The 27,537-nt window shown below is 37.5% G+C and overlaps 4 protein-coding genes across 9 annotated transcripts in view; 1 reads left to right on the top strand and 3 right to left on the bottom strand.

Moving 5' to 3' along the window:
• The window catches only part of tor2a (torsin family 2, member A), a 6,133-nt gene extending 1,794 nt beyond the window's left edge, over positions 1–4,339 (bottom strand). The window contains exons 1-4 of the mRNA XM_016465788.1: positions 4,170–4,339; positions 3,078–3,343; positions 2,799–2,974; positions 704–831 (exon numbers count right to left, since the gene is read on the bottom strand). Of these exons, the coding sequence (XP_016321274.1) occupies positions 704–831; positions 2,799–2,974; positions 3,078–3,343; positions 4,170–4,287 (688 nt within the window). The 5' untranslated portion in view covers positions 4,288–4,339. The remainder of the gene's footprint in view (positions 1–703; positions 832–2,798; positions 2,975–3,077; positions 3,344–4,169) is intronic.
• A 963-nt stretch (positions 4,340–5,302) lies between these two features.
• Positions 5,303–17,328, bottom strand: LOC107672549 (SH2 domain-containing protein 3C-like). 5 transcript variants are annotated; one of them, XM_016465781.1, is made up of 11 exons: positions 17,201–17,328; positions 12,613–12,652; positions 11,378–11,506; positions 10,584–11,017; positions 8,104–8,180; positions 7,527–8,020; positions 7,008–7,123; positions 6,744–6,915; positions 6,482–6,593; positions 6,158–6,364; positions 5,303–5,888 (listed from the first exon to the last, which is right to left on the bottom strand). In XM_016465781.1, exons 2-11 carry the CDS (start codon positions 12,637–12,639, stop codon positions 5,719–5,721), a joined length of 1,938 nt encoding a protein of 645 aa, XP_016321267.1. In that variant the 5' UTR covers positions 12,640–12,652; positions 17,201–17,328; the 3' UTR covers positions 5,303–5,718. The 5 variants fall into 5 exon arrangements, with proteins under 5 accessions (XP_016321267.1, XP_016321270.1, XP_016321268.1 ...); XM_016465784.1 differs by lacking the exon at positions 17,201–17,328 and adding an exon at positions 14,283–14,301; XM_016465782.1 differs by lacking the exon at positions 17,201–17,328 and adding an exon at positions 13,859–14,189.
• Positions 16,779–20,371, top strand: LOC107672550 (uncharacterized protein C9orf117 homolog). 2 transcript variants are annotated; one of them, XM_016465786.1, is made up of 8 exons: positions 16,779–17,004; positions 17,480–17,751; positions 17,898–18,051; positions 18,886–19,153; positions 19,270–19,400; positions 19,494–19,644; positions 19,728–19,906; positions 20,043–20,371. In XM_016465786.1, the coding sequence occupies exons 1-8, from the start codon at positions 16,853–16,855 to the stop codon at positions 20,182–20,184; spliced, it is 1,449 nt and encodes a 482-aa protein (XP_016321272.1). In that variant the 5' UTR covers positions 16,779–16,852; the 3' UTR covers positions 20,185–20,371. The 2 variants fall into 2 exon arrangements, with proteins under 2 accessions (XP_016321272.1, XP_016321273.1); XM_016465787.1 differs by having other exon boundaries at positions 19,728–19,862; positions 20,043–20,122.
• Positions 20,372–21,469: 1,098 nt separating this feature from the next.
• LOC107672548 (collagen alpha-1(XXVII) chain B-like) overlaps positions 21,470–27,537 on the bottom strand; it is a 116,232-nt gene continuing 110,164 nt past the window's right edge. The window contains exons 57-61 of the mRNA XM_016465779.1: positions 25,296–25,361; positions 24,618–24,786; positions 24,311–24,420; positions 23,882–24,100; positions 21,470–23,212 (exon numbers count right to left, since the gene is read on the bottom strand). Of these exons, the coding sequence (XP_016321265.1) occupies positions 23,066–23,212; positions 23,882–24,100; positions 24,311–24,420; positions 24,618–24,786; positions 25,296–25,361 (711 nt within the window). The 3' untranslated portion in view covers positions 21,470–23,065. The remainder of the gene's footprint in view (positions 23,213–23,881; positions 24,101–24,310; positions 24,421–24,617; positions 24,787–25,295; positions 25,362–27,537) is intronic.

Raw genomic sequence — 27,537 nt, forward strand, 5'->3', positions numbered from 1 at the left:
CTCTCTCTCTCTCTCTCATTCAGATCATCAGCTCAGTGAATACACTTATTTTCACATACTATAGCTATGAGAAGCGTTATACATGGACGCGCGTGCGGTTGCCGACCTGTATTAAAGCTTTAATCAGAATAAAACCGTATATTAAAAGCTAACAGAAGCAGTAGCATTTACAAATAACAGCGTATCTAAAAGTATGAGACAACAACAAACAAAAATCTTAGGCCTACCATTAAAAGCCGTGCTTGCACAGGTTCTGCGCGATCCTCTTCAATAATATCCTCTGCGTCTCAATCGGGCTCAAATTGATAAGCAATATAGACGACGTCATTGTGTACGATACAACCCGAGCACATGCCGCTATGTTGAGGGGTGGGACGTTTAGACTCGCGCTAGAGGCGGTTTAGCCAATCACAACACACTGGGCCAGCTAATCAATCAGAGCCCATTGTGTATTTCCGAGGGAGGGGCTTCATAAAAGCAGGAAATGATCAGCGCGTTCAGAGGAGAAGGGACAGAGCGGTGTGGAATAAAGGTAAATTATGTGAAAAATAATGCGTTTTTTAACAAACGAAGCATTAACACATGTTAGACTGCACCCCATAAACACAATCAAGCCTAGAAAAAACCCAGTCAACCACCCCTTTAAGTACTAAGATTAGCAGCTACTATTAACATGATTAAACTGAAGGTCTACGACACTCACTGTTCTTGTTGTTGTACACTGCATCAGCAATACTGTCCTCCAGCTCTTTAGGGAGAATGTCCTCTCGATCGCTACCTGCCTGACGGCTCTCCAGCGCAACTTTGTTAATTACCTCCTGACCTACAGTACTGAAAAAAAAAACATCTGTCCCTCCATTGATAACCAAAACTTGATCCAAAAAAGGTCATAAAGTCATTGTAAAGGAAATCCATATGAATCGAGTAATTTAATACAAAGCAACTATATCTCTTCAAAAGACTTGGATTAAAATGCTCGAATCATATGGATTCGTTTTACAAAGCCTATATGATGTTTTCGACACGAAGCTGAGGACATGACAGAATTGTTTGGACTATCCCTTTAATACTTGAAATTTCTTGCTTTATGGCTGCAACAAACAATTATTTTGATAATCGATTAATCTAATGATTATTAGAACGATTAATCATCGATTATTTCACTGATTAATCAGTAGACATTTGATTATTCAGCTTTTGCAATTAGTTAAAATATGTAGTTATACATATTCTAACAAATAAATTAAGGCAATCACTTTTGAAAGTCATATGTAATTACAATTATACAATTAATTTATACAAATAAATACATTTGGCACACAAAATGAGATGTCAGAGAAACTCTCTTATTCACCATTTAATTAGCTATATGAAAAAGTAACTGAATGACACATCATTCTGCCTAACATCTCCTTTTGTAAGTCATACGGATAAGAAACAAAATAAAGGTAAGTGATAAGACGTTTTATTTTTTGATAAACTATTTTATTCACAACATAATCTCTCTTAAAATACCTTATAGGGTAATGATAATCAAAACAGTCCTGAGCTAGATTAAGCTTTGATCTCTGCAAACCAAACTATAACTTTAATGAAACATTTTTTTCCCACTAATAAAACGATTTGATCATTAGCTAGCTCCACACTAGTTTCGCGCAGCCAGACCTTCAGACTGACGGCTGAAGGTCTGGAATCCATGGCAGCTTTCATTGGCCAAGGCCCGCCCATGAGGCTGTTTGACAGACATGTCAAACAACCAATCACAGTTCGTTTCGTTCAGCGTCACGTTTCGGGGCGTGGAAATTTCGCCACAATAACAGACCAATGTGTAAAACTCGCGGACGTATTTTAAAGATTCTATGCCGCGAACTTTAAATATTTCACATACTTTTGAAAATCCAGCGTTTAGTTGATCCTGATAAGCGCTCGTCGTCACAGTTGTAAACACGACAGCTTTCTTCTTTCGTGAGGGGGTTTGGCGCCACACCACCTTTGTTTCCAGGCGGAACGTTAAAGAACGCAACACACACGTCTCTCGGAAATCCGGTATAATTCAACCAATCCGATGACGACTTCGAAACTCCTGAAGTGTTTCCACTTTTGTGTGCCACATGCATCAGACGTGTAGCCAACGGTCTGTGGGCGTGACGTCTGAGGCTGAGACTAGCTCCACACAGGAGAGCAGCTTTATAACAGCAAATCAAGTTGTAATTCTAACTGAAAGCGACACTGACTGGTTTTTAATGTTTAATACTGTAAAGCTGCTTGATTTAAGGCTATCTATTGTATAAAGTACTAAGTTATATAAATAAACGTGACGTGACTGGACTTTACTGGAGTACTAAACTGCAGAGATCGTGTAACATCCACATCGCTGTAATCAGATGCGTGCTTAACTGCTGCTTTCACACTGCGGTTAGTTTTTGTTGTGTTTATTTTGTTACTGAGAGGAAAGTATATTTACATAATCATCCAAACGCCTCTCAGCAGCTTCAGGTGTGGCTGCGTTTGCTATGAACTGAAGCGCTGTGTCTTCTTCTTTTGAATTGCATCCAGGAGGGCTGAATTACTGTCTTGCGCTACAGCGCCACACTGGTCAAACCGCATTATTGCAGGTTCTTACATTAGGTCATATGAGATCAAAGGACTAGTCGACAATTTTTTATTGTCAATGGTGTCGATAATGTCGACTAATCATTTCTACCTTGCTTTGACATTTTATATTGCCCTGAAGGATGGAAACCTATCCATAATAAACATATAAAATATTATTCCATTAATGAGTCATTCAGACTTACCTGATAAATATATAAATCGCTTTACGGTAGTTCGTCTGGAACAGAACATGAAAGGGGCCTAAATGCAGTTCTAAAACATCGATCACACCAGGAGGCATTTTCTCCATCTCATCAAAGATGAAGACTGAGCGAGCACAGGCTGTGAGGTTTCCCTCGACCCAGCGTTTTAGATCTGACTGTTCACAAACAAATAAACAATTAATAAAAAACTGTATTCATCCAGGATGCAAATATTAAACTGCACAAGATTTGTGTTAATATCAGTAAACATACACATACCCTGTATTGTTGCACCCTGTCAGCTGAAGGAAAGTGTAAAGTGGGAACAAACTGATGGATGTATGAACTGCCCATTGCTGTACCGTAGATGTGTCGTCCAATCATAGAGCTGACCAGAGTTTTTCCAGTCCCAGATGCTCCATGGAATGACAGCACTAGTGGTCTGTCGGGGTTTTCATTTTGTAAAAAATTCACCACTGTTTCCGAGGCAATATCCTGAGCCATATGTTGACCATAGAGGTTTTTATAAAGGTCCCACTCTAAACCTGTAAAAACACAGGCACAGTCGGGGTGACTGAAGTGGTTTGTGAATAAAAGCTTGCTGTTACTCACAGCTGTTACAATGGAGCATGAACAGCTGTCACAAGATCTTTGACAGATATACTGTGTGACAAACCAATACATTAAAAGCTCCAAATATAGAGAAAAACAGCCACATGTCAAAGCAGAAGTTTGTTTCATGAGATATTTACTGTTATCTCCTCATATTAAGCTGGTTTGTTATGATTACCAAGTATGTAGATAAGATGTTATGAATAAACACAAACACAATGATTAAGTACTAACTCATAAGATATGATCTCAGTTATACGACTGCCACGACTGTTATACTCTTCATCAGAATGTCAGTCATAAGGTTTAATTTTCATTTTTTGGTGCATTTATTGTTATGTGAAAATGTTACTCTTTGAAATATTTATGTACAGTACCTCTCTAGTGTTAGAACTTGCACAGCTAAATTGATATGTATATAATTATGTGCACTCTGGTATGATATTAAAAATTATTTATAAACAAATGCAAGTCATATAAGGAAACCAACATCAGAATGATTGTATCTCAAAATCATTTTAGAATTTCATCCAGTCAAAACAGTGATCTCTATAAACGTACACAGCTGCAGACACACACTGTGAACTATGTAGCATTTCGTTTGTTTACAGTGTGATACAGTGTTTACAGAGTGACAGTGTTTTGTTTCTTAAAAGAACTCATCTGCTGAAGCTGGAAAAAGCCCACTGAGTACTACAGAGGCTAACGCTAACTGTCTACATGCTGAAGAGACGGCTGTTAATATCCCATTCACCTTACCTTTTATGTCTGGTTTAAAGTCACAGTCGCAGCTGTCAGATATTGAACAAAAAATAGACTTCATATCAAAACCGGTACCTAAGGACGTACAATAAATTAATAGAAGTATAAATATCATTGTTGATAGCCTCGGAGCTCAGCTCCAAGATGAGTTGGATGGCGGAAGCAGAACTACTACAGCGCCACAGACACTAGAGGGCAACAAACTGATTTCACACATTTCCCGCGAATCGGTTCTTTCGAGCAGTTCGAGTAGAACGGACAATTCTCGACAATTCACTGAATCTTTTACGTCGTGACGTAATTGCGTAATTCCGCGGTTCCCCAAAATAAAACATGAAAAAAAAGTGTTTTTCTTTTCAAATAAGTTTTATTTAAGCTTTATAAGGGTATTAATTTGAATTTTATGTGTCCCAGTTCCATTTTTAATTTGCAGTCATGATTCATCTCATAAAAACATAATTTAGAACCTAAATATAATTTGCATTTACAAACTGTATTTGCATCTCTTTGCAGAATTATTTCACACGTTTTAATAAAACGCTATTAGATACATTCTTCGTATTGCCAGTGGTAAATCTAGTGGCAAACATATTTCCAGTACCATTTAAGTAACCTTTCGCCCCATAAAAGCATAAACGAACTGTTAGATAGTTTGATAGTTTGTAACGTGTCAGATAAACTTTGTTAAAATATCACATTCTAGCACGAATAGGATATCCCTAGACCATACTACTAGTAGGCTACTAAGTGCAGTCTACTAGTGCAGAAATACTAGCCTAGTGCTAGTACACAGTTTGTATCTTTATACTACATTAAAAATAAATAAATAAACAAACAAACATCCTGTGTCCTGTGGAGTGTCATGATCAGCACGTTAAAAGTAAAAGTTCTTAAACAAGAAATATGCATAGGGGATAATGAGTGAGAAATTATTCTGAATCAGTGATGTTTAAATAAATTAGGCATAAAAGAGATTCACTTGACCCAAGATTTTCTTGACTATGATGTGGCGACTGGTATCAAAGTACATACACCACAATTTCAAATCAGTAGCTTGGCAATAAATCAGATAAACAAACATTTCACTTGGAAACATACACCACAGTAAATTCAACAGAAGAGAGTCAAAGTAAATCAACTCTAAATTTATTTATGAATGATGTAAGTATAAAATAGTACAGTTAAATATATACAATTAAAATCTGCAAAAAGTGTACCAACAAGTAAATATTACCCATTATTTGGTCATTGATTATATGAACCAATAACAGTGCAATTAAACACATACTGCAGAGTTCAAAGTTAACAATATTAGCAGAGTTAAAGTTATTTCCTATATCGCATTATATAAAACAAAAATATCATAAAAATAACATTGCAAATCAAATAAGTTAAAATTGCAGGATGTGTTTAGTTTATATACAGTGGCAGACATCCATCCCCTCTATAAACCTATGATAAAAACAAAACGATGTAACTGTAAATAAATTCATAAAACATAGTGGATATTCTGAAAAAAGTATGCGACTAGCGGTCATCCCTTCTGTCATTTTGGTGAGTTAGAAAGCTCAAGCCTGTTGGACAGAGCTGTTAGCACTTCATTAAACTTTGAATAACGTTCATCTTTATTTCTTTCCACTCCATGGCTTCCCCACAGGAGACGCATCTGAAACTCTGTGAGGAAGACCTCCCGAACATCTGCTTCCTCCTGAAATCCTGCAAATGAAAAAATCAGAAATAAGTAACATAATATACACCTGACCTAAAACATAACCTTTATGTTCACTGGATGTTAATTGAATGACATTTCATTTATAGCATGCAAATTTTATGCTTATTTTTACCTTATTATTTTATACCTTGACTTTAAAGTGGACAGGGTTTAATAAATGCAACCCTTTATTTTCTTTATGAAAGTGTAGATATACTAAATAGTCCTAAAATTCTGTATCCATTAGAAATTGTTTATGTTATAAAGCCATTACCCTGCAGTTTGGTCTCTGCATTTGCACTGAAGATCCTCCCATTGCACGCAATCGTACGTGCAGCATCCAGATGGCTCAAGACCATGGCCACTTCAGTGTCTGCACTTTCCCATGACTCTGATTCCTCAAGAGCCACAACATTTCTTTCAAGAAGGGACAGCAGAGGGAGCACATGGGGAAAAGTTGTGTCTGTGGATCTACTTATCTCTGAAAGAGAGTTTGAAGTTGTCAGAGGAGAATTTGAAATGGTAAGCAAACAGAATATTTAAAGCAACTTTGTGTAACAGACAGAACATGAATAAATTAGAACGTGTGAATGAATACCTTCTCCGTCATTCATCATCCTCATTGAGGGTCTAAGGGTTTTCTCATAAAGAACAGCACTTTCTGTGTACTTCTGACGTAAAACTGTCCATGTCTCATTCAAGCGGGCAATCTAAAAAGGAGAAGACTGGTTGATCAGAACATTATAAACAAATGTAATTATTATCAAATTTAATTTATTTACATGTTTTTATTCATTAAAAAATTCTGCTAAACTTTTTCCTCATAGTTCAAGAGAAATGCTTTCATCAGTCTTCCTAACCTGTGGTAATTCAAGGCATTTCATAACTGTGGCAAAGCCAAACAAATTGCCTAAACAGCTCTTGAGTTCAGAGGCCAGGCAGATGGCTCTGTGCAGCAGGGTGGCTCTTTCATCAGCACTGCCCGTGCAGCCCAGCAGCTGAACAGCCAGCATTATGGACATGGTGTGGAACCTAAGGGGCAAGAAAGAGTTATTTGGTGTCATGTAATGTAGAAGTTGTCATCTCACAGGAAGAATTTATTGGACAAAGTAGGGGTAACCAACCTTTCAAGCAGATCTTGACGGAGATGATGTCCATGTGGGAGGGTAAGTAGCTCCAATCCTGAACTCACTCCCATCCCTTTCATCATATCATCGGAAGTATCCAGAATTTGAGCAATCTGTAGAGTGAAGATGAGTGATCTTGTTATTCAAGTGCACAAATGTCTTCTTAGCAGTACATAATATACTTGAAAAAAGAACATATTTAAACATTCAGAGGATCCTGATTAATAATAATAATAAACAAAATAAGATATATTGATATTTCACTGTAAAATAGAAAGTATTAAAGGAAAAACACTGAAAACACTAAATCATAAGCTGGTTGTGTGAAAATTAACATGCTTCACTCTGAAACATGCAGCACATATGCATATATGACATCATATATGCATATGCGACTTGATAATTACACTAAGCCATATTGTGATTTTGGGTTTATTTCTATTAATTGTGCAGCTCTAAGTAAGTAGAAAAGTAATCTAATGTCCAAACATTTATACTTTATACAATCAAACTTACCATGCAGTCAACTTTGGTGATATGCATTGCCATTGTCTTTATATCAACTTCAAACAGGATGTCCTTCACTTTTTTCAGTATTATGGTCTCCAAAGGTTTATTTTCTGGGGGCATCTGTGGTGACTGGTACATACTAGGTCTGAAACAGGAAACTGTGTCCATGGTGAAAGGCACTAAATAATCCTCATCATACTCCTCTCTGCAATCCAAAGTCTGCATCTCATGTCTTAAAAAGGGATGATTTGTAGCCACAGGGTCAGCTTGAGAAATCACTGGGTCATGTTCAAGTGACCTGTGATGTTCAACAGGTTCTCTGTAATTTTGATGGGAATGTGTCATGGAGGACAGAAGATGTACTGTTGGTTCCAAATAGATGAGAGTGTTTTCAGGGGGAGATGAACAAAGCCGTATCTCACTGGACTTTTGGAGAACAGGTGATGAAGGGACTATTACAAACTTCCTGTTTTTGGAGGGGCTTCGTCGCCGCCTGGCCACTGGAGACAAAAGCAGATGAACAGTCACAATGCTATTCTCAGATTTTCTGGTTTTATTTGATTTCATAGGAAATGAATCTTACATGTGCTCATTAATACAGGGGAAGTTGACACTACAAGGCGCTGCTCCATGGTGCCATCAAAACTCCTCACAACATCACTGTAGAATACAGTACAGGAGACAATCAGTTATTAAAACAAAACATATCTCATCTATTACAGGATGAGATTTATGTACAAAAAAATTTAATTACATTTTTTATATGTTTTTGATAGAAGCCTCTTATGCTCACAGAGGCTGCATTTTTTTAAATCAAAAATACAGTAAAAATAGTATTTTGTTTTATTGTTTGTTCTTGTTTTGTCATTAAAACTACCTGCAGAGTTTTTGAACCTAGCCTACCACACACTTTCCGGACAATTCCAGACATAACCTTTTATCGTGCTGGATTTAATGAACCACTACACACACAATTATCCTATGTTGGTCCTCGAGGAACTTTTCAGCAATTTGTGGAGCACGCGCTTCAACTGGGTGGATTCCCCTTTACCGTGGGGGAGGTGGAGGAGGATCCGTCCCCTCATCGGCGGATGAGGAGCTTGGGCCGCCACTTATTTTATCAGCCCGCCAGCCACTGGACGAGACTGGCGTCAAGTGTGGCGGACCCTCCATTGATGTTGGTCCAAGTAACCGCCACCCCAGAGTCTCCAGCCAACATGGACATCACACTAGAGTCAGCCGTCATGGACACCACACCAGTGTTTCCGGGTGTTTCCAGTTTTTCTGTCACATCTGAGGCTACAAGGGTGATCCCTAGGCATTTGAGACTGGCTTCCAGTTTGGCAGATCCACCACTGATGTCAGTGTGAGTGGCTGGCATCCTGGCGTCCTCCGCACTCTTTATTCTGGCGGCCTCAGTGGTTCTTCCACCGTCTGCTGCCCTTCCAGTTATGGCAGGCACTATTTTGTGTGTCTGGGCCATACACACTTCTCCAGAGGCGGCGGTGACCGCTACAGAAGCTCCCGAGGTGGTGACAACCACTGCAGAATCTCCCGAGGCGGCGGTGACCGCTACAGAACCTCCTGAGGCAGCGGCAACTGCCACAGAATTCCAAGAGGTAGCGGCGACTGCTACAGAAACTCCCAAGGAGGTGGTGACCATCCCTGAGCTCTCGGTCTGTCCTGTCACAACCACGTAGGTCGTCTCTGAACTCTCTCCCTGTCCTGTTTTGGCCATGGAGGCCGTTTCTGAACACTCTGCCTGTTTTGATATGACCACAGAGGCTGTTACCAACCACGCAACCGTGCTTTCTGTGCGACTTCTGCCTGATCCAGGCAGATGGTGGTGGTCTCCTGCTCCGTCTGTGCTGCCGTGGTGGTCACCAGCTCTGCTTATTCTGCTCTGGCCACCTGATCCGCCAACTCTGCCCTGGTTTTCAGCTCTGCCCAGCTACCTGATCCGCTGGTTCCGCCTCCACCATGGTCTTCAGATCTGCCATCTCCTCCCTGTTTCGCCTCCACTCCTCCACCCTCCTGGACATTTTGTTGTGTGTTTTCTGTTTTGTGAAGTTTTGTTTGGAGTGTCTAGTATCCACTCCCTAGGTGGGGGGCTATGTTACATGTTCCCTGTGTGTGTTCTGTCCCTGTCTGTGTGCCTTGTTTGTCTCCATAGTTCCTCTCATTAGTTGTCATAGCTACTCTTTGGACCACACCCATCTGCTTGTTAGTTCCCATAGCAACTCATTGGTCCCTTTTGTTCTCCTGTGCATAAATAGCCCGTGTTCCCCTTGTGCCTTGTCAGTTGTTGTATGTAATGGTGCTGTTCTGCTCGTGTTTTGGTTCTTTGTTCCTAGTGTTTTTGGTTTACTGTTTGTTCTTCTTTTGTCATTAAAACTACCTGCATTTGGATCCATGTTCCATGACAAAGCAAAGACAACATTTTTCAGCAGCCATTACTCCAGTCTTCACTGTCACATGATCCTTAAGAAATCATTCTAAAATGCTGATTCTAATATGCTGATTTATTATCTGGTTCTTATTATTATCAATGTTTTTGATGATTAATGTTTTCGTGGAGACCGTGATACATTTTTACAGGGTTCTTTGATTTATGACATTTTCAAATGAACAGCAGTTCTTTAAAATCGTTGTCTTTACTGACACTTTACTGTCACTTTTGATCAATTTAATGCGTCATTTATGAATAAAAGTATTTTTTTTTACCCCAAGCTTTTGAATGGTAGTGTATTATGATTTCCACAAAAATATTAAAAAGCAAAAACAGCACTGTTCAATTCAGCTTTGCCATCACAGGATGGCATATTTTCCCAAAATTGTAAACAGTCTGTGGATCTGTGTCGCTATTAAACATTGTTTGTTTAAGCACCCTGACCAGCCCAACAACAACAAAGATAGCTCAACCAACGGGATGTGGGATGTGTTTAACTGACCAATTGCAGTTACTATTTTTGCTTGTTGATGCTTAAGGGTCAGAATTTACACACTTCACTTTTAATATCAACCATTTATTATTTTCTGAACAATTTCTATCATAAAACTCACCTCTGTGGTCTTATCAGCTCAATTTCCAAAGCCTCTGTCACAGTTATGCTTTCCATTTTCTTTTGGCTTCCCTTCTGTCTGGTTGGTGAGCTTACTGGGCTGTTCTCCACACTTGGCAGCCCAAACATGGTTTCTAGGTATCTTAGTGGAAATGTCCTGTCAACTGGTGAGTAAATGTAGGCACCACTCTGCTTTGTAAGAGGTTTTTTATTTCCAACATAGGAATGAACCAGAGCTGGCACAGAATCAAACGTTTCCTCCTCCAGAATGTACTGGGCACGAAAAAATGTGTAATAAGATCTGAGCAGAACCTTGTGGATGAAGAAATGAAGAGCTTTCTGGTTCCAGCAGCAGGTTAACACATATTCTCCAGTGCTAGTGAGGGAGTCATGGACTAGAAAATCCCCATCCCGTTGCACAAGAGACTCAGACACCTGTAAGAAGCCATTATTAATTTATCAAATAATATGTATTTTGAGATGAGGAAACACATATTTACAAGAACTTGTAAATATTTGAGGATATTACATATTACAGTCTTAAAAATAAAGGTTCTTTATTGGCTTCTATGGTTCCATGAACAACCTTTAAAATCCATGGAATCTTTCAAAAGGTTCTTTGTAGTGGAAAAAGGTTCTTAGATTATTAAAACGTTCTTCACATGAAGAAAAAAAATGGTTATTTAAGAAATGTTCACTAAAAGGTTCTTTGGGGAACCAAAACTGGTTCTACTATTGCATCTCTGGGAAAACCTTTATTTCTATAAGTGTACCTAAAGATATTTACAATCTCACCTCCCAAGGTATGCAACCATGGTACCAGCCATGACTTGATAAGTTACAGCTGCTCAATTTCAGCTCTTTCTCCAACTCCTGCTTTAGTTTGTCTGATGGGGAATTTAGCTGGCATGTCTCTTTAGAAAACTAAAGGAAATAAAGCAATGATGAGAAACCATAAGAATGAAGAAAACATTAGACACTTCCTATGAAACTAATGGCTCACATCAAGATTGTGGTTCTGGTCAGCTGTTAAGGTGAAATCATTGTGTTTACAGTTTGTAATAGGCTAATATATATCACTGCAGTAATATAGACCTATTATTGCTAAAAACATTGTGTGGAGTCTTACAAGCACCAACTAGCCCTATTATCCAATATATTTATGTTCATCTGGAGCAATAAAACTGATAAAAGTGAACTTAAATGATGGGAAAATATCCTGCATTTAAAGTAACCATTGTGCAGAAAGACAAACGACAGTAATGGTGAAAATACTACTTTTGTTCTAGAGGCTACAACAGAACTACCAGTGGTACAATGTGAAACATCTCTATTTAAATGTGAGACCATTTTAAATTGCTCTAAAATAAACAGCAACATTTGGCACAGTTGGTTGCCTACAGTAACCCTGTTTATCCTCAACCATTCCAAGCCCTTTTGTGTGACCCATCCTAATTCAATTAGAGTTGAATGGCTAAGCTCTCAGATTCATTTGTGACTAACACTTTGTGTCACCAGCAAAGCAAAATAACCTTCATAATTGTATCCTTAATAGTCATTGCTCATCATTTTTTACCAAAAGTTAAAGAGACAGTTCACCAAAAAAATGAAAATTATGTCATTCATTTATTCACTCACATGTCATTCCAAACCTGTATGACTTTCTTTCATCTGCGGAAGGCAAAAAGAAGATATTTTGTAAAATGTTGATAACTAAACAGATTCGTTCCCAATGACTTCTGTTGTATGGACAAAACATACAATGGAAGTCAATGTGAACAGAAACTGTTTAGTTATCAACATTCTACAAAATATCTTCTGTTGTGTTCCACAGAAAAAAGAAAATCATACAGGTTTGGAATGTAAATGTTGACAGAATTTTCATTTTTGGGTGAACTATCCCTTCATGATCTGCATGACTGAAAGATATAGACTAAAACCTGAAAGAACAAGTTTCCTCTTAATAATGTCACAATGTCACCCTGAAACTTGTCAAGTTAATATATTACAAGTATCACACAGTAGCCTACCTTCACATAAACGCCACTGTTTTCCATGAGACCCGAATGCCTGTAAATGCAGAAAAAGTGATAAAATTAGACCAGTGTGGTCACCAATGTCAAAATGTGGTAATGAGCTATGATTCATGTGTTTGTTTCTGAGTGGAAAGACTTATTTATAAGCATAACTTCACATTAGAGTGACAGGCAGGTGGCGGCTAAGGCAGGAAAATGTCACAGGAAAAACACATGCTGCTCTTTCCCATGACCACTATATCCTCTGTGTATTAGGGGATGCATTTACACAGTTCTGTACATTAACTGCTGAACCACAGACAGATCTACACCCAGTTACAGCCTCCTGTGTCCATTCCCAAACAAGAAGCCTCCATGCCGGACAGCCTGAATATCTTAGAGATTACAACACCAGTTCCCTCTCACGGTTTCACAATCAGATATTTAATGTTCTGGACAGAACGCAGCCTTCAGGGCTGGAAAAAAAAACAGCACTTAAAAAACAAAATGTTAAACACATTCCTCAACAGTCAGACGAATACCACAAAGACTCATGAAATCTGAATTACTTAACAAGTGTTTTTTTTTTGTTCTCCAGTATAAAAATAGAAATTTTCTCACCTCAATGGCATTTAAAAAAAAATGTTTTAAGCATAAATGGCACTACATTTAGTTAGATTTTTATTTAGAAAATATCTGCCATATATGGAATAAGAAAAAACATCTGAAAACAAGTCTCAATATCAACAACACAATTTTGTTTGCAAATAAATGTTACAGATGTTAATTTTTATTTTCTATTCGTATTAAGAAAATTATTTTTCAGTACATCAAAACATATGGCATACACATATTAGAAGACACTTTTAACACCTTACTCTGATGTTTACATTATAAATCATACGTCTCCTAAACAACCTTTTAACAACCATAAACCTCCCACCAGCAAGGGATTCTCAGAAAGTCATTCTCCTCTACAGAACACTCCCCAGACTTTTCACTTGTTCTCAGTAAAAAAAATAAAAAAAAACCCTCCTCAAATACGACATTCGACATGACAGGATGAGGAAGAGCACGCTTGTTTTCCTCAGGGAAATCAAGAAGAAAATGAAACAAAATTGCAGTATATCAAAAAAGTATATGGCATAAACATATTAAAAGACACTTGAACACCTTACACCAAAAATGTAGCGTACGTTATTAATCAGACGTCTCCTAAACAACATTTTAACAACCATTCCTACCAGAAAGGGATTCTCACCAAAGTCATTCTCTTTAAAACACTTGTTAGACCCTCCACATGTGCGGCATGCGATATGACAGGATGAGGATGAGCACGTTGTGTCTCTGTGTTGTCCTTTGTGATCTGTTCTCGCTGTGTTGTCTAACCGAATCCGAATGGAAACGTAGGAATGTCAGACCCAGAAAGCTGAGCGCGAAAACACATTTCTAAACAACAGTTACATAATGAGTAGACTCCCCTCCCCGAACCTCTCTACTCCTCTCAGACATCCATAAACAAGCACCGTCTATCACTATAAACACAAAAGACGTACTGACAATGTAACTTTACCCTAACATGTGACAATTTACCCTTTACTATACAGAGTGCAGCTTCTACGATTAGTTTCTTAATCAGAAGACCTTAAAAGTTCAACATTCAAAGTCATTTTGTAATATCTCACCTCAGAGCTCAGTGTAGAACTCATTGCTATAGAATTTGACTTTCATTCCATGTGTTAAAGTTGTTTAAATAACCTTAGCTGTCATTAACCACTATTAACCCATGGTCATCATGAGGCTTGTCCAGCTACATGATCCACTGGTGACATGCGTGTTTCACGCGCAGCTCTTTGACACGCAGCGCGTCGATTGTTCTTTGCTACAATGTTGCAGTGTCTCATGATGACGTCTTTTTGATGTATCTTTCTCACCCCTCCCCCTACAACTTGGCAACTTCATCATACTCCCAAAATACCTGTTTTTGTAATTTGTACGCCAAAAGTGTTTGTTTGTTTAGACAGTTCAGCAATACCAACTGAGGCTCGCAGATGCACATGGTCTCATTCAGATCACTGTATTATTCCCTGTGCCAGTCTCCGAGTGTCTCAGCTTGCAGATAAAGCACAGGAAGCTTTTATTTTCTTTAAAACAATGTATTTAACATTTAAAAATGGCATAACTAAACAAAATATAAAGCTAACACCAGTATGTAAGTAACACCAGCTATCATCCCTTTTAAATAAAGATAACTTTTACCAAGTTCAAGATTAAGTTGAGGATAATTCTCACAGAACTGCATTTTCTGTAAGAATTTTTCAAGATAAATTAAAACATTTTAAATGTTCATAATTCAAATTTATGTAGCCTATACAGTGCAACAGCAAAAAAAAAAAAACTGAGGAAAAAAAATAAATGTCACATTTGTTTATATATAGAGCATTTTCTATCACTTCAATTCAAGTTGCAATACCAAACAGGACCACACGGAGATGCCAACAGACCACTATACAAGTCGCCTTAACCTGATATAAATCTATACGGATCCATTCAGAATTATTCAACAGAGCAAAACATAATAAATAAATAAATAAAAACATTCTGAACTTCGAGGGTCGAATGTGGTGATCTGAAGGCGGTTCGACATGACAGAGTGAGTATTGATGCCCATATAGCCTATAAACACCACTGACTGCAGCAAATTCCTATAAAATCACGCTTCTTCAGTGAGTGTCCATTATAAAACACTTGCCAGACATGCGAGCAAACTGAAATGTGCTAATGCAAAAAAGTATCAGAGAGAGCACATACGTTTGTTTGCACACTAATAATAACGAACTCGCACACGCGGGTCTAATGTACGACTCCTGTATGTCACTGTAATCGTCTTTACCTCCATTACAATCGTCATCCATTAAAACTTACTGCTAAGATACTGATTTGCTTTATTCAGTCCATACAGACTACTCCTGACTTCAGCTTAAAGATAATTCATAGAGGTATTTGTTCCCACCAACAACTAACACTGGCTAACACTGTTAACTTTATTTACTAGCCACTAGCCAGCCATATGAAAACTCATAGATGTTTATACGGATATTCGGTTAAAAATATATGAAGTTTAACATATGGATTGTTTATAGCTTTGTAAATAAAAAAGGGAGTTCCTCAAGGACACATTAGGAAGTTGCAACAGACATGTTGGCTGTATATGGTGTAGCCTAATGCAAATTTTCTGAAATATCTCAGAATGAGAACAATGAGAATGAGCAAATGAGTCTTTTTCTACAGTCAGTTTTTAAACTGGTCCTAGGAAACTGCACCCATGTGAACCTCAGGTCACATTTGACCCATATTAACATCATTAAAAATGAATGAATTCTTGATTAGGGTAAACAGGTCTAAAGACTTTAAAAACATTTATTTTTACAACTTTTGGGGCAAAAAAAGTATCTCTTTCCCTGGATCAAAACCTTTTTTGCATTTGTAATATTGCACATCTTTTATAATAACCCCTGCTATTAGTAATTGAATGGTGTAAATCTTAAAGTTTACAATTTAACAGAATAACAAAATAGCGTTAATTTATGCACATCCATCACAACAAATCCAGTCCTCCACAATATTCCAAACATTTGGTTTCAGTATGTGTTTAGGAAAGTGCAGTAGTGATTTTGGTTCTAAGGGGCCTTTTACCCCATGTGATCTATCATAGAGAACAGTAGCTTATGTGTGGGCAAATATTAGTAAATGTAAAATATTTGTAAAAAAATGTGTCCAATTTTGATTAACAGATTTACAAAAAATAGAATAGCATTACAGACAAAAGGTGTAAGACCACAACAAATTCTTCAAATACAAATTTGACAAGTACAAACCAAGTAAAAAAGTAAAAAGCTCTCTCGCTCTCTCTCCATATATTATAATCAATAAGGTTCAGTTTTTTAACATTAACATTTAACGCTTCTAAAGCATTTATATCAAACAGAGAAATATGTCGAATTTGCAAAGGGCTACAACGCAATCAAAAATGAAACTGAAACGACAGTTTAATATGCCCAAACCTCAGGCTCTTTGTATAATATTTCAACTATTTTAGGTTTTGAAAAACTGTGAAAAAGAAAGAAAAAAAGCACTGGGTACTCTCGCGCACGTCTCTGCGCAGCGCACGACACACGACCATGGCAACAAGAAACAATTGTATTTGCAAGTTTGTATTTCTCAGACTGTTTCGTTTAAATTACGTAAACGTTCAATGCCTCCCAAAAAGAATGGAAGAGGGAGCGGAGATAAATCACTTAAAAAGGGAAGTATGAATCCCGAGCAGAAAAACGACGAAGAATTGACGGAGAGTGACAAAAACTTTTATCGGGCTCAAATACGCGACTTGGAGGAGCGACTGGAAAGGTGTGAGTCTCTTGCAAGTTACCACGAATTTATTTTACATGGTTGTTTATTATGTTACATTAGTCAGAGGTTAACAAGAAAATACATCTGAATATATCTGAGAAAAAAACTCAGCAACTCAAACACAAAAAGCACTTGTACATTAATGTAGCCTAGTAAATCAAAAGTAATGGGGACGTACGCAGCAAACACTCACCTAATGATAATGTTGATTTGACAAGTTGATTGAAGTTCCCGTATATTTGGATTAAAATATAGGCCACAAGATTTTAGTTCATAGTAGCCTATTTATTCGTGTAGCTCATGTAGGCTACGTGCATTTGAGGAAACTCAAATGAAATAGACTTTGGATTATAATCTACTGTTAATGATTAAACAGACACCATACTTAAACAAACATGTCATACCCTCAACAGGAAGCACTTGCCTCATACAAGCTATTACGAACTGAGAACTTGTTTTTTTTTTCTTGCAGATACCAACATAAATGTGATGAATTGGAGGTTCAAGAAAAGGGCTTGTACTCTAAGATCAATAATTTGGAGAAAGAGAAGAAAGACATAGTTCTCTACCTGAAACGCACACTGGCTCAAAAAGAGGATGAACTGACTGATCTGGCTGAGACTTTATCAAGACACCAGCAAGCCCAAGAGGCTGAGAGGGAGTCCTTTGAGTTACAACTGAGCCTGCTTAGACATGAACTTCAGGAAAATAAGGAAAAACTCACATCTGAGAACATGGCGCTTGGTACAAGCTTTTGAGCAGTCACACATTCACACCGAATATAAACATCGAATGAAATGAAAACGTATATGTTATCACTAACCGTGATATTAATAAATGCACCTTTCAACCAATCATTAATTAAAATGTGTTAACCTTTTTGTGTTCAGCTGGTAAGCTGGCGTCTTTGGAGGAGTTTTCTATGCAGAGAGAGAAGCTCATGGCTGAGCGCAGGTCTTTGAAAGAGCAGCTTCAAAAGCAAAAAGAAGAACATCAAGCTCACATCTATAATCTGGAGAAAAAAGCTGTACTGGACAATGACAGGTGAGCATGTTCATACTCATTGTTCAGAGATCAAGGTCATGGGACGTGCATTCTTAGATGAATATGACTGTATCAACTATTTTTCATAAATTTTGTGCATTATTTGAGGTCTGAAGCCGAACATTATAAATTACATATATGTCAAATGAGATACTGGTTTCCATTCATCTTCTATTTTCAGTGAATGATTGCAATGTAAGGCCTTACAAAGAGGCATTTATTCAATACATAAGTGGATCTGTTGCTTGGTATATACGTATAGTACTGCATTCAAATCCTTGGCCTCACTTTGTTGTGGAGATTTTTTTAACTTCTCAGTTTTCACACACACACACACACACACACACACACACACACACACACACACACACACACACAGAGACACACAAATAGCAATAAATAGTCTTTACAAAGATTAAGGTAACCATAAGGTCCCATTAGTTAACATTAGTTAAGGCATAATAACTAACATTGAACAAAACATTTGTTACAGTATTTATTAACCTAACACTGGTTAATAAAAATACAACTTTTCATTATTAGTTCATATTCATTCAGATCCATTCAATAATACTAAACATATACAACTTTTGATTTTAAAAACGTATTAGTAAATGTTAAAATTAACATTAACTAAGATTAATACATGCTTTAGGAGTAATTCTGATTATTAACAAATTGAACCTTATTGTGTTACCAATATTAAATATTTTTTGGAATGTTTACACATTTTTTTAAATGTATAATTTAAATATAAAGTTGGTAAACAAATAAATGCATTTAAAATAAGAGAAATACTGCATTTTATTTATTTGACCTCTTTGGCTGATACAGGCTAAAGAAAGAAATGCTGCAACATGTTGCTGCTGTAGCAGCTGAATTCCGGTGGGTTTCAGACCAGAAGATGCCCGAGACGACAAAGAGGGCCATGCAAGAAAACCTCTCTGTGACAGCTCAACTTCAGCAGCTCTCAGACAAGACCAAGGAGCTGCTGAAGGAGAATGATGATCTGCGAGCAAGAGAAAAGCAACTCAAAATCGAGAATGCAATTACAGAACCGCTGATACATGAGATAACCAAGAAGAATGTTGCCAATCAAAAGGTAGCCAGTTTATACATCTATTCTTTCATGCATTTTTAAGCAATCTTTTTTGCTGTTTGGAAACAGGTGCATATTACATAACCTAGAGCAAAAATGAAACATATCTCTTTCTCAAGGTAGTCCATCAATTGACAGAAAAGTGCAAGCAAATGCAGTCTGAAGTGGAGAAATGTGCCAAACTTAAATTGGAGCAGCAAGAGCTGCTTGACAGTCATTCTGCAGTATGCACAGAGCTTGATGCTCTCAGGTTCGACTCCTGAAGTCACTTATAAGTTAAATAATTTCCTTTAAATACTTTTTGCGGTGTATTTTAATAGTATTACCAACACTGTACTTACAGACAGAAACATGCAACAGATATAGAAGTGCTGTACCAAACAAAAGCTGAAGCCAAGAGACAGAGGAAAGAGCTTGAAGAGGAAAGGACGCTGAGAAAACAGCTAAAGACAGTTCTTGAGGAAGCAACCGTAGCTTTAAAGGAGGCCCTAAGGGTAAGAGTGAACATAAACATCATTTATCATTTGGTGTTACAGCCAAGTAAATAAACAGAGGTCTTACTCTCGTTTGGTTACAGGAGATCCCTAAAGAGGAAGACTCAGAACTGAAGATTATTGTCAGACGAAATCAGATGATGCAGAAGCTGCTGGCTGTGCTGGACAGTGCTGCAGCTTTAGGAAACGGTCCAGCTCTTACTGAGTTCCTGCCAGAGGTGACTTGCAGTCATGATCTTAAAAAACCCTCTGACATAAAAAGGTACAAATTCATTCATTTTAATTCAGTGACATGGATTAAAATGGACATGCAACATATTGCAGCTCTAAGACATACTAACCATATAATAATGTTGGCAGTGTGATTCAATGACTCTCATGCTTGCCTTCAACTCCAGACCATGTGAACTCCTCCAGAAATCCACTTCACATCTTTCTCACTTCAAAACTGGAGACCTTGGGTTGGTCCCTCGCAAAAGACACACTACATTAAAGATAGGAAATCTCGCTAGGAGTGCTTATACCTATGTAAATAAGTAAGTATTTAGCTTGTGGCACATCAACAGTATACACATCATGTGATCATGGATATGAAATATTGTTAATAGTGCAGCAGATGAATTTTGACCAAGCAATTCATTTAACTTTTTGACTGTTTTCTTGTCTTATCAAGTCTTAACAATCAAGTGATAAATCACTGGCCTTTTCATATACTTGATCATACTTGTGGGAGTTATTTTTAATAATATATTGTTAAAGTGTAAATTATTCCAAATTTCATTGTGTTGTTTTCATGTCTTGTCACTAGGTGGCAGTGTTGTATCATTATGAATAAATAAGTGACGTTGGCCAGAAATAGGAATAGAGTCTTTTTTTATTAAAAATGTGTATTAATCTTTCCCATTCTCTTCCCATGACACAGAAGAGAATACATTGATAAATAAAGCTATTTTTGTTTTCTTTGCACACAAAAAGTATTCTCGTAGCTTCATAAAATTAAGGTTGAACCACTTCACATGGACTGTTTTAACGATGTCCTCGCTTCCTTTCTGGGCCTTGAACGTGGTAGATCCCTTGCTGTCTATGCAGGGTCAGAAAGCGAAAAGTCTTACAAGTTTGTAACGACATGAGTAATTAGTGACAGAATCTTCATTTTTTGGTGAACAAAACTTTAATCAATGCTTTAGAAATATTGTGTATTGAACCGTTGTGCTGCATTTTCTGTTGCCAATTTGACATGCGGTTTTCATATGCTAGACTTTGCCCACCCTGTTTTATATAGGCCCAAGCCCAACCTCCCATTTGCCTCACCCATGATAGTATCTGCTAAAATATTTAATAGATTTGCAGGTTAGTAACTGTCCCATCACCTCCTGTAGATGTCGTAAATACACCAGACAGGTTCCAAATACTGGAGTCCTTACCTAGCCGAGCATGTTGATGAATGATAAGACATCCCACCTCTCTCGGAAGGTCCGTGTGTATGTAAAGCTCAGTAATGATCCATGGTCCATTGATATCTTAAACCAGTTGTGATACTGGTTCACAAGACTGCACATCTTCTAGGCACTCTTTCCAAGAGATACTTGAATAAAAGCAGCAGTATTTTAGCATCCACTATGCAATAATATCATGCAGTTTAGGTGTCTATAGAGACTAAATCCGTTCCTGGTGGTCCCTCTCGGTAGAAATCACGTTCGGGCCATTGATATCGTCCTAACCTCCCTTGTGTCATTAAGATTCTTAAAGATTTCTATTTTTGCAACATACAACATTGGAATAAAATGAGGGTGAGTATGAACAACATTGTCAACATGTTTTCATAATTCTTTATTCAAACGAGACACGGAAATGGCCAGAAAGACAAGAACTTTAGTAAGGCAGACAGATATAAAGACTGCTGTCTGTTTCTGTGGTATCAATGATTTAATTCATACAACACTGAAAACTTTGTTCTTTGGTGTTTGCTGTTTTTCTGAGGTTATGTTTGACCATAGAAATATTAATTATAAGAATATCCACCCTTCTTAGTTTGTCTGCTCTGAAATAACAGAACACATATTACAGTGAGACTTCAAATTTACACATACAAAGAACATATATTTGGCAAGATAAGATGGCTCCTGACAGTTTTGATCAAAACAACAGATATATTTCAAAAGAATGTCATACATAACGCTTTTTGGTCACAGCCATTGAAATAATTAGCTCACCATGATGCCAAAGCTGCTGCTCATGACAAACCCAATATAGTGGAAGATTCTAGTGCTCTCATTTTGATCAGCAACTCCATATTACAACTCGGGTTTGCAGTGTTTCTAACTGCAACATTCAGCTTTGTACACGCACCTCAACAAAGACATACAAAAATCAGTAATTATGATACACACCATGTCAAACAATTACTTCTGCAGTCAGATAGGGCTTGTGGAATTGCATATATGTACTTAATGATGGAAAGACCTACAGTCGAGTGATAGTAAGCACTTTCAACACCATGTCTGCTATAATAATATAATTATTGTGCCTTTAAAGTTCAAATATTTGTACAAATAAGGCATACTAGAAGATAAAGGATTAAAAATATGTTTGGCTGAAAAAAAGAGATAATTTTAACTTTTTAAAAATGTATACAAAAATATTCCCTTTTAAAGTATAGAAGGCACTTAAGTTAAAACCATTTGACGGAAACAGAAATCTAGCCACAGGAGTTAAATGCATGTGAATCCATTTACTGTCCCAAAAAATGAGAGATGGGAGGTAGACGTTTACATGTTACTTTTCAAGTCTGGATTCACCTCGACTCATATTCTGGCTATGAATGAAAGCATATGTGTGTTTTATGTGTTGTATGTTGGTATCTGAGGCTTTTACAACAGACCTGCTGGTATACACAAGTACACACGCCAATGAACCTGAATTGAATGATATGAGTGACAGTAAACCTCACTTACCTAAAACAGCCAAACAGAAGTTTCATTATTAAAAACAAAAATCTGTTCATTCTCTATTGCACTTTACAGAAAATATACATACACGCATGTACATGTATAAATACACATGATCATGTGTAACTATAGAATATAAAATAAGTACTTCATTATATAAATCACGTGTGAAAAACACAACTATGAATAAATTAAGATTTCTATTAGAGTTTAATAAGCACCTCCAACCACATATCCAGGCCTTGTTTTCAAACAGAAGAAACCCAGCTCTGAAAAGAAAGAATCTGTCATCCTGAGCTGCTCACATAGGAAGTCTTGTTTTCTCCAAAGCTGCTCTAGTCTCCTCTTTCCCCATGTTTAAAGGCTGCAGTCCACACTGTACAGGAGATGTACAGTTTTGTTGGCCTCTAGGCCAGAGAGAGGCTCTGTAATGCTGCTCATCGGGGTATTTAAGGCTTCCATTGTTGCTTTCTTTATAAATAGCATACAGGGCCCACTTCAAGGTGGTAATGTGATCCAGATTTTGTGCTGGGCAAGTTGTAGACCTCCACAATGGGCAGTAAGTTTGGGTCCTGTGTCTGGAAAATGAACTGTGTCTGATGCCATCGACCATCTGTGATCTGAGAGGACAGAAAGTGGAAGGATTGGTTGTGATAATCAGGTGTCCTAATAATGATATGTGTAAAATAGTTAAAAACACTATTCTGTTGCACCGGGGTTTCCCAAACGTTTTTGTTGTCTGAACCATTTTGATGTAAAATAATTACTTGAATTACCCCCTGAGATTTTAAATTATTATTTTGATAATTTAACAGCACATTCATATGTTCACGACTCTTTGATGTCGGTTAATGGTCACACTGACACGCAACTAAATAGATAACATATTTAATCTTTGTAGCTGGACTCGAACATCTTTTTAGTTGTAATAGTGTATCTGTCCACATTGCATTTACACTGGTTCTTTAGTAACGCTATCCTAATGAACTGATAATATTAATAACAATAATAATGAAGTTGCATTGCCAAATGCATGTTAAGCTCGCAGCACATGATGGAGTTTTTAGCATTTACTGTGAACTGAGCTGCTCTGAGCCACTGAAAACACACTAAGCTATATTGCAATTTTTGTGTAGCCCCATTTATTTATTTTAATTTGACATTTTTTATAACTTATTATTAGCTTTTTATCAGCTCACAAACCACTGTTTCGGAAACCCTGCATTACACAATAAATAAAAAGTTACCTGTTACCCACTAATAATGTTTAAATATAAGTTTATGCATACCCAGCACTCATCCTTTATCAGTTCAGGCTCAATGAATCCCCCAGACTCGATTATCTGTCCATTCCAGGCTTTAAAGTACACCGCACTAGAGGAAGGTGTTTTGGAGTGCCCCGCTGCCCAAACAGAGACGTTCAGGCAGTGAATGGTGATGATCTGCACAGCTTCAGAGCTCAGGAGGTGGATGAAGTTCATCTGGATCAGACTCACTCCAATCTCCAACTTCAGGATAGCAATAACAACATAATCAACTGATTAGAACTATGGGACCACATAAAAGGGAAGACATATTGACAGATTTTCACTTTTGAGTGAACAATTTTGTCGAAAAACGGACACCTAGAGTTTGCGGAATCATAGCCATTTCAGTTCTGCAGGTTCAGATTCAGTGCAATCCTGCTCATAATGTAGTTAGTTGTCAGCTTTACAGACCTTGGACACAGCAACTGGCTTAAGGCAGGTTTGACCTCCATTGGTGAAGTTGCAGGTCACTTCAATATTGTCAGAAAAGCAGCCCAGGTTAGGATCTATCCAATATGTGCCTTCAGTAAAATACAAAACAAAATGAATGAGTCCATTCCTATCCTATTCATTCCTATAATACGTGACAAACTGCACTTGGTTATTAGCTACATAAAACATAGTTACATAATTGGTGGTGTTAATGTAGCTTTAGTGATCATTACAGAGCTAAAACAAACAAATTGTCAATGGAGATAATTTACTATTAATATCTCACCATCATTCAACTTGTGCTCGCACTCAAACAGATCTCTGCACATTCTGGCTGGATTCTCCTGTGTTCCCAGGGGATTCTTAATGCTGTGGATCAGAGTGCTGAGGTAGTGAAGAGTCTTAAAGATCTCTGTTCCCTGGTCCAGCATTGGAAAGTCAGTATCTTCATACTTCTGTGGGTTGGAATGAAACAAAGTCAGGTCTATGATGTTTTGCAGACTAACTGTGAGTGACTGAGGGATGATCGTAATACATAAGACTTTGTTAGTGATGAGCTCTAAACATTACTCAGTGCTCCAGACAGCCCATAAAAGTTAAGCTATCAGCATAGGAAAAAAGTGTTTGGTTCCATTCGTTTTCAATCATTTGAAAGTAATAAATGATAAAAAATGAATAAATAAATGTTGGTCAGAGTCCTGACATAATGTTAATGCTCTTTGTTTATCTAACCTTCATTCAGTGGTATGGAATTGACTGTATTAAATGTTTACAAACAAATGTCTTTAGTTTATGATTGTTGATGCATTTAAATGACATGTAGTAGTTATTACCTGATTAGGTTAAGTGAAGGTGCCACAGAACAGGCCAAGTTCACTGCTTTGAGGTCAAGTTATTCTGCTAAGGTCTAAAACTAAGCTCTCACACCGAAGCTCTACACATTTTGAACACTGTCGCCACTTACCTCGGACCTTAAAGTAGAGCGGGAATCCATAACAACATGTAAAGCAGCACCAAGGGCCTTATTTTCCTAAGAGAAAACAGAGTATGAATATAAACAGTAAACTGATTTTAATACAAAAAGAGTTTATGTGATCAAGTCTTTTATCAGTTATAATGCACAATATGTGGTGTATATATGGACTGTCATGTAGGTGTGGTTGTTTTATATTTTATATGGGAAGAACAAAGCGCTGTTTGAAGAACTTTCAGGTAGCTCAGCAATCCACAGTCTAATAGTAGAAGGATTACATTAGAAAGAGTAGGAGAAAATATACAAGGTGGAGATCGCTTAAAATTATTATTACAATGAGAAACATTTTAGATAAAGGTGATGTGTTTTCCTGGACTAAATAACCCTTTCTTTGAATTTATTCATTTATTTTTCTTTGGTAATGAAACTGCTTAATCTGTTTTATATTATCAATGTTTTCCCATTAATGTAGCACCATCTAGTGGTGTTTTTTAAGACTAGCCCTGGATGTACAGTACTCCACTGTAACCAGATCTGATAAATGCCAAAGCTCGGGGCCCTTAAAGCACACTAAATCCACACTATCTCTAAAACCACTTCAGAGTATTTGAGGATAAGCATATCATTCATCATGTTCAGGAACTCGCATGGCCCAAAAAGATTTATATCAAAATAAATATCCATTCAAAAAATATTACATATAATTTGGTAGTAAAATGTAAAGTGTAGCACATTTTATTGGTGCAGAGACAAATATGTATTTTGTAAAACATTTGCAACTACTTTTTATCACTTAATTAGAACCCATCAGGTAATGAAAAGTTCTACACACACCTGTGGTCTTCACGGCAACTTGAACACTTAAGCAAAAAACGATGGAAATATGAATTGCAAGTAGAAAAGTGGTCAAGTGTTAAGAACGTAAGTATGGATATTGGGACAGGCCCATTTTTGTGTTTGTAGGTTGCAACCTGAGGAAGGCACCATTTGTACTCTCTTTTTGAAATATGTTTTATATAATGAAATAACCAGTTGAATACAGGTACATCTAAAAAAATTAGAACATCATGAAAAAGGTCAATATTTTTTGTCACTCATTTCAGAAAGTGAAACCCATATATTATATAGATTCATTAAACATAGAGTGAAATATTTCAAGCCTTTATTTCTTGAAATTTTGATGATTATGGCTTACAGATAATGAAAACCCAAAATTCAGTGTCTCAGAAAATTAGAATATTGTGAAAAAGTTCAATATTGGAAAGTCATGGTGTCACACCCTAATCAGCTAATTACCTCAAAACACCTGCAAAGGTTTCCTGAGCCTTTAAATGGTCTCTCAGTCTGGGTCAGTAGGCTACACAATCATGGGGAAGACTGCTGACTTGACAGATGTCCAGAAGACATCTTCACAGAAAAAGTTCACAGAGTGCTGTATCCAAGCATATTCATAGAAAGTTGAGTGGAAGGAAAAAGTGTGGTAGGAAAAGGTGCACCAGCAAGAATTTGGGGGAGCTTCACAAGGAGTGGACTGAGGCTGGCGTCAGCGCATCAAGAGCCACTACGCACAGACGAATCCTAGACATGGGCTACAAATGTCGCATTCCTCGTGTCAAGCCACTCCTGAACCAGAGACAACGTCAGAAGCGTCTTACCTGGGCTGTGGAGAAAAAGAACTGGACTGTTATGGCCCAATGCCGGTGATCAACACCGTCAGCGCAGCCATCTACCGGGAAATTTTAGAGCACTTCATGCTTCCTTTTCATGCTTCCTTCTGCTGACAAGCTGATTTCATTTTCCAGCAGGACTTGGCACCTGCCCACACTGCCAAAGATACCAAAAGCTGGTTCAATGACCATGGTGTTACTGTGCTTGATTGGCCAGCAAACTCGCCGGACCTGAACCCCATAGAGAATCTACGGGGTATTGTCAAGAGGAAGATGAGAGACACCAGACCCAACAATGCAGATGACCTGAAGGCCGCTGAAAAAGCAACCTGGGCTTCCATTACACCTGAGCAGTACCACAGGCTGATTGCCTCCATGCCACGCCGCATTGATGCAGTAATTCATGCAAAAGGAGACCCAACCAAGTATTGAGTGCATAGAAATGAACATACTTTTCAGAAGCCTGACATTTCTGTTTAAAATATCCTTTTTTTATTGATCTTATGTAATATTCTAATTTTCTGAGACACTGAATTTTGGGTTTTCATTATCTGTAAGCCATAATC

This window comes from Sinocyclocheilus anshuiensis, unplaced genomic scaffold, assembly GCF_001515605.1.
Source record: "Sinocyclocheilus anshuiensis isolate Anshui unplaced genomic scaffold, SAMN03320099.WGS_v1.1 scaffold176, whole genome shotgun sequence".
In the NCBI taxonomy this organism is placed as follows: Eukaryota; Metazoa; Chordata; class Actinopteri; order Cypriniformes; family Cyprinidae; genus Sinocyclocheilus; species Sinocyclocheilus anshuiensis.

Coding starts and splice junctions, on each gene's coding strand:
- LOC107672549 (XM_016465780.1), bottom strand. CDS start 13,867: ATGACTTTGGTGAGAATCCCTTTCTG. Junction 11,507..12,612: donor ACAGTGGCGTTTATGTGAAG/GTAGGCTACTGT, acceptor TATTTCCTTTAG/TTTTCTAAAGAGACATGCCA. Junction 11,018..11,377: donor ATGGTTGCATACCTTGGGAG/GTGAGATTGTAA, acceptor GGCTTCTTACAG/GTGTCTGAGTCTCTTGTGCA.
- LOC107672550 (XM_016465786.1), top strand. CDS start 16,853: ATGCCTCCCAAAAAGAATGGAAGAGGGAGCGGAGATAAATCACTTAAA. Junction 18,052..18,885: donor GCTGTACTGGACAATGACAG/GTGAGCATGTTC, acceptor TGGCTGATACAG/GCTAAAGAAAGAAATGCTGC. Junction 19,401..19,493: donor ACAGAGCTTGATGCTCTCAG/GTTCGACTCCTG, acceptor CTGTACTTACAG/ACAGAAACATGCAACAGATA.